Source organism: Oncorhynchus mykiss, chromosome 12 (assembly GCF_013265735.2).
Source record: "Oncorhynchus mykiss isolate Arlee chromosome 12, USDA_OmykA_1.1, whole genome shotgun sequence".
Lineage (NCBI taxonomy): Eukaryota > Metazoa > Chordata > Actinopteri > Salmoniformes > Salmonidae > Oncorhynchus > Oncorhynchus mykiss.
Genome location: NC_048576.1, coordinates 54339734 through 54344420, shown reverse-complemented (window position 1 = coordinate 54344420; position 4687 = coordinate 54339734). Strand labels below are relative to the sequence as shown.

At 43.1% G+C, this 4687-nt stretch overlaps 1 protein-coding gene across 3 annotated transcripts; it reads left to right on the top strand.

Annotated features, from left to right (window-relative positions):
* The first annotated feature begins 248 nt into the window (after window positions 1–248).
* LOC110537783 (prenylcysteine oxidase-like) lies at window positions 249–3836 on the top strand. Of its 3 annotated transcripts, XM_036937797.1 has the most exons (7): window positions 249–350; window positions 622–669; window positions 903–1109; window positions 1364–1538; window positions 1701–1912; window positions 2291–2431; window positions 2566–3836. In XM_036937797.1, the coding sequence occupies exons 1-7, from the start codon at window positions 317–319 to the stop codon at window positions 3225–3227; spliced, it is 1479 nt and encodes a 492-aa protein (XP_036793692.1). In that variant the 5' UTR covers window positions 249–316; the 3' UTR covers window positions 3228–3836. The 3 variants fall into 3 exon arrangements, with proteins under 3 accessions (XP_036793692.1, XP_021479842.1, XP_036793693.1); XM_021624167.2 differs by having other exon boundaries at window positions 285–669; XM_036937798.1 differs by lacking the exon at window positions 622–669 and having other exon boundaries at window positions 302–350.
* Window positions 3837–4687: the final 851 nt, after the last annotated feature.

The window sequence follows — 4687 nt, the reverse complement described above, 5'->3', positions numbered from 1 at the left end:
TAGAAATGAATTCATTAATGTCAACATTCGTTTTGTTACATTTATTCTGTTACAGTCATCTTAATGCATACTTTTAAATTATATTATGTAAGCTATATGTATATTATGTATTTATCTCATAACAATGGTATCCTGGTTCAAATCCCAGCATTTGATCAATCCTTTTATTCCAATGAGCACAAAGGAAAACTCGGATTAGATTATACTCATTCAGTTCAATTTTCTTCACGATGCTGAAGAAGAGGGTGGGGATGCCAATGATGCTCTCGTGCAATGCCATTTGTCGAGCTAACAGCCTTTTCCAGATCACGTGGTAATGTTGCCGGATATTGATCCACATCTTGCCAACGGTAAAACCATTCATAGTCGTTTTTTTTATTAATCTCCAAATTTCACATATTCTAAATGTGTTATTCTATTACGGGGATAATCATATAGTGCCTCATTCGTTTACGATTGATACCTAATTTCATTCGCAATTGGCGGATTTGGGCGACAGACAACACATGCAGTGACTCGCTTGGCTGTCGCATCACAGTTCTAGCATCCATTCCTGCATCATGCACTGGTGTCTTCCTTTCCGATTTCTTCTAACATTACTATCGTCAATCTTGGCACTAGGAGACTCTGGATTTGCACAACTTGATGGTACTCCACCTTCAAAAATAGGTAAAGTAGCTAGCTCTATTTTGTCTAGCTAACGTAAGTTAGCTATAGTTTTGCGGACATGTGTGCTGCTAACGTAAGTTAGCCTAGTAGCTTTCAGGGGGCTATTCAGCCACAGAGAAATGGAGTAGCTACCAAAACTGCCATGTAAATTCCCTGGTTGGGGATGACTTGTTTTTTTTGACAGATCATTAAATTGTAGCATACTGATGATGTGTTTCTTCTGATGTCCGCAGCCATTGTAGGCGCTGGGATAGGCGGGACCGCCACAGCGCATTTTCTAAGGCAGCACTTCGGGCCAGAAGTGCACATTGATGTGTTCGAGAAGGGAACAGTCGGAGGGCGCCTGGCCACAGTCACCGTGAACCATCAGGACTATGAGTCCGGGGGCTCCATTATCCACTCCCTAAACCTGCACATGCAGGACTTTGTCAAGCAACTGGGTGGGTCCATCGCTGTCCCGTTCATAGATGGTACATTTTAGTACCACCGCTTTTATCTGTCCAGATCCCTCTGAGAAAGTACAAGTGAAGACCACAAAGACAAAAAGGTGTTCTGTTCATTGCCATTACATGCACACCAAAGCAGAGGAGGAACTGATGGTTGTAGGATAATCTTCCATACCCTTAGGCTTACTGCTTTGCTGGTAACTACAGGATGCTGTTCCACCCATCACACTATTCTATTTTTGTTGCAGGTCTTAAGTATCGTAAGAATGTGGCAGGGAAGACGGCTGTGTTTAACGGGGAAGAGTTCATCCTGGAGGAGACTGACTGGTACCTGCTGGATCTGTTCCGCCTGTGGTGGCGCTATGGCATCAGCTTCATCCGCCTGCAGATGTGGGTGGAGGAGATCATGGAGAAGTTCATGAGGTGAGCGGCAGCAGGGGAAGAGAGCTCAGACGAGACAGACAGGGGAAATCCTTCTCGCTGTAAATTTGTTTACTCTTGATTTCAGAGCGCTGTCAAGCTATTCATCATGCCTTACATCCCCTATACAATCTGTCTCTCTCCTTTCTGTGTCTATGTGTTCAGGATTTATAAGTACCAGGCCCATGGCTATGCCTTCAGTTCAGTGGAGGAGCTGCTGCACTCTCTGGGCGGGTCAGGGTTCCTGAATATGACTCGCTGCTCTCTCTCTGAGTCTCTGCTGGAGCTGGGGGTGTCACAACGCTTCATTGACGAAGTCATCGCCCCTGTCATGAGGGTCAATTATGGACAGAATATCAGCATCCCAGCTTTTGTCGGTAGGAACTAAGGCCATGAGGATACCAGTATTGCGATACTCATTAGTATTGTGGCAAGGAAACAAAACACAAAGTGGATTTAACTTCTTTAAGAAAACAGCCCTAATGTTGGAATGTTGAAAACAAACATCCAAGCTATACCGCACAATATTCTACATACAGCAGGTTTTTAAAGGACCGAAGAGTAAGGTCTGCTTTGTGTTTTCATTTTTGCCATGGGAAAAAATATAGCGATAATGGTGTCGTCGCAGCCTTCGTAGGAACTCGAAGAACATTTGTAGTTGTTGTGTGCCGTTCAGGTCATAACGTTCTGCCAGTCTACCACTGCAGTTGCTCATCATGATCAATCATGTTCACATGTTTTAATCTGTGTTATAGGTGCTGTGTCATTGGCAGGTGCACAGGCCAACCTGTGGGCAGTGGAGGGAGGGAACAAGCTGGTTTGCTCTGGGCTGTTAAAACTGGCTAAGGCCAACCTTATCCAGGCCCAGGTCACAACCATCTCCCCCCATGCAGCTGGTAAGTGACTAAACATAGAATTATGTTTATAACATAGCATTAACCAAGGTGAACTGGCATGTTTTGCAAAACTGCGTTTTAGCACATATTAATTTACTTGCTCCAATCCCATTATTTCTTTACCTGAATTGAAGGAGAGTCTACCCAGTACCAGCTCAACTATGCCACTCTGACTGAGAAAGGATCTGAGTTCTATGACATTGTGGTGGTGGCGACTCCCCTGCAGTCCAGTGTGGGCTCAGGTATCTCCTTCCAGGGCTTTGAGCCTCAGCTGCCTGATATTGCTGGTTCCTACCACCACACAGTGGCCTCCATCGTTCACGGCTACCTCAACTGCTCCTACTTTGGCTTCCCAGACCCCAAGCTCTTCCCCTTTGCCAGTGTTCTCACCACAGACTCACCGGGACTCTTCTTCAACAGTGCTGCTAGCATCTGTCCCGTCAACATCAGCACTGGATTCCGCCGCAAGCAGCCCCAGGAGGCTGGTGTTTACAAGGTATTCTCTCCTCAACCCTTAGATAAGCCAGCGCTGAAGACACTGTTCAGGTCCTACTACTCTGTGCAGGTGACAGACTGGCAGGCTTACCCACGTTATGGGAGCACCCAGGACCTGCCGCCAGTTGTCCTTCATGAGAGCCTGTACTACCTCAATGGCATCGAGTGGGCCGGCAGCGCCATGGAAATGAGCTCAGTGGCAGCCAAAAACATTGCTCTGCTGGCCTACCACCGCTGGAGCAGGCAGCTGGAGATGGTCGACCAGAAAGACCTGATGCACAAGATCAAGACTGAGCTGTGACACGCCAACTCCGCAGACTCAGGCTCCGCTGGCTAGCTGCGGGGATTGTTTCTATGGAACCTTGCTGAAAGATGTTGTAGCATGATGCCTAACCCTAAGGAGTTGTGTTTTATTAAGTTACTGCTGCTGGCTGCAATGCAAAATAAAAACATGTTTTAATTTAATGCCACGTTGCATTCCATGGAAAGTGGCTCATTCTCAGCTGTTTGACTTGATATTTCGTGGGGCGGCAGGGTAGCCTAGTGGTTAGAGCGTTGGACTAGTAACCGGAAGGTTGCAAGTTCAAATCCCCGTTCTGCCCCTGAACAGGCACTGTTCCTAGACCGTCATTGAAAATAAGAATTTGTTCTTAACTGACTTGCCTAGTTAAATAAAGGTACAATTAAATATGTAAATAATATGGACTTTATTCAAACTAAATGCTTGTAGTCATAAGGCATTCTGATAAGTAAATCAATTAACCATATTGTATTTGTTTAACTAAACTACAGTCAATAATGCACTGATTAAAGGCCAGTTTTAATAATTGCTTTTATTTCTTCATGAGTTCAAGTAATAACAAACTGTACACATGTGTTTGCCTGATAAGAAATTAAAATGGTTGTTCTTCATTTTTTTGCTCTGTCATGCTAAAAAATGCTCAGTGTCATCTTTTCTTCTGTTTTTTTTCCCGATTCACTTTCTGATGCACCATATTGCACCATATGGCAGTCTAGTTTTAAACTGAGTTTAAAACTGGAACTTCTCTCTGGAAGCAGCTTCTGCTGTTGCTACAGTCATCAACGCTTGAAGCCTGTTGCATAGTTGTTACATAGTTGCATCTCTGCTGCATAGTGACAAATTGGAACATTGTTATCTCTAATGACAAATATAATACTCCTAACTGCATTATTTACACATTACTACAATGTATCAACAATAGGCTACATTATGCATTATGATTCTTGACATAGGCACTTTCATCACGTGACTTGACTTCCTGATTCGTCTGCAGCTCTCACGGAGATATTGTAATTCTTGTGAAGTTAGTCTAATGTAGTTTTAAAACCACATTCTTAAATTAACAAACAAATCTTAAGACGCAACATGGCTTTTGCCATTCCTATGGTTGTACTGTATTTACACTGTTTTGGTCATTTGTTGAAGGGGTGGTACAATGGTTTAATCTCAAGGGACCAAACCGAATGCCTAGCCTCTAGTATGGCACAATTCCTTTTCTAGGTTGCAGGAAATGTAAATGAGTTGACAATGACAAATAGTCTTGGCTAACTGTAGGATTCTATTGCATAATATTGATATTACAGCACAAAAAGTTCATGAAATGAGCAAAGTTATTTTAAGTTATTTAAAAAATATATATATATATATATTTAAGTTATTTTTTAAAGTTATTGTTAAGGGCAACTTTTTGATGATGTGGTTTTAATCTTCACTTCCATTGCATTACTGTTTGAATGGCT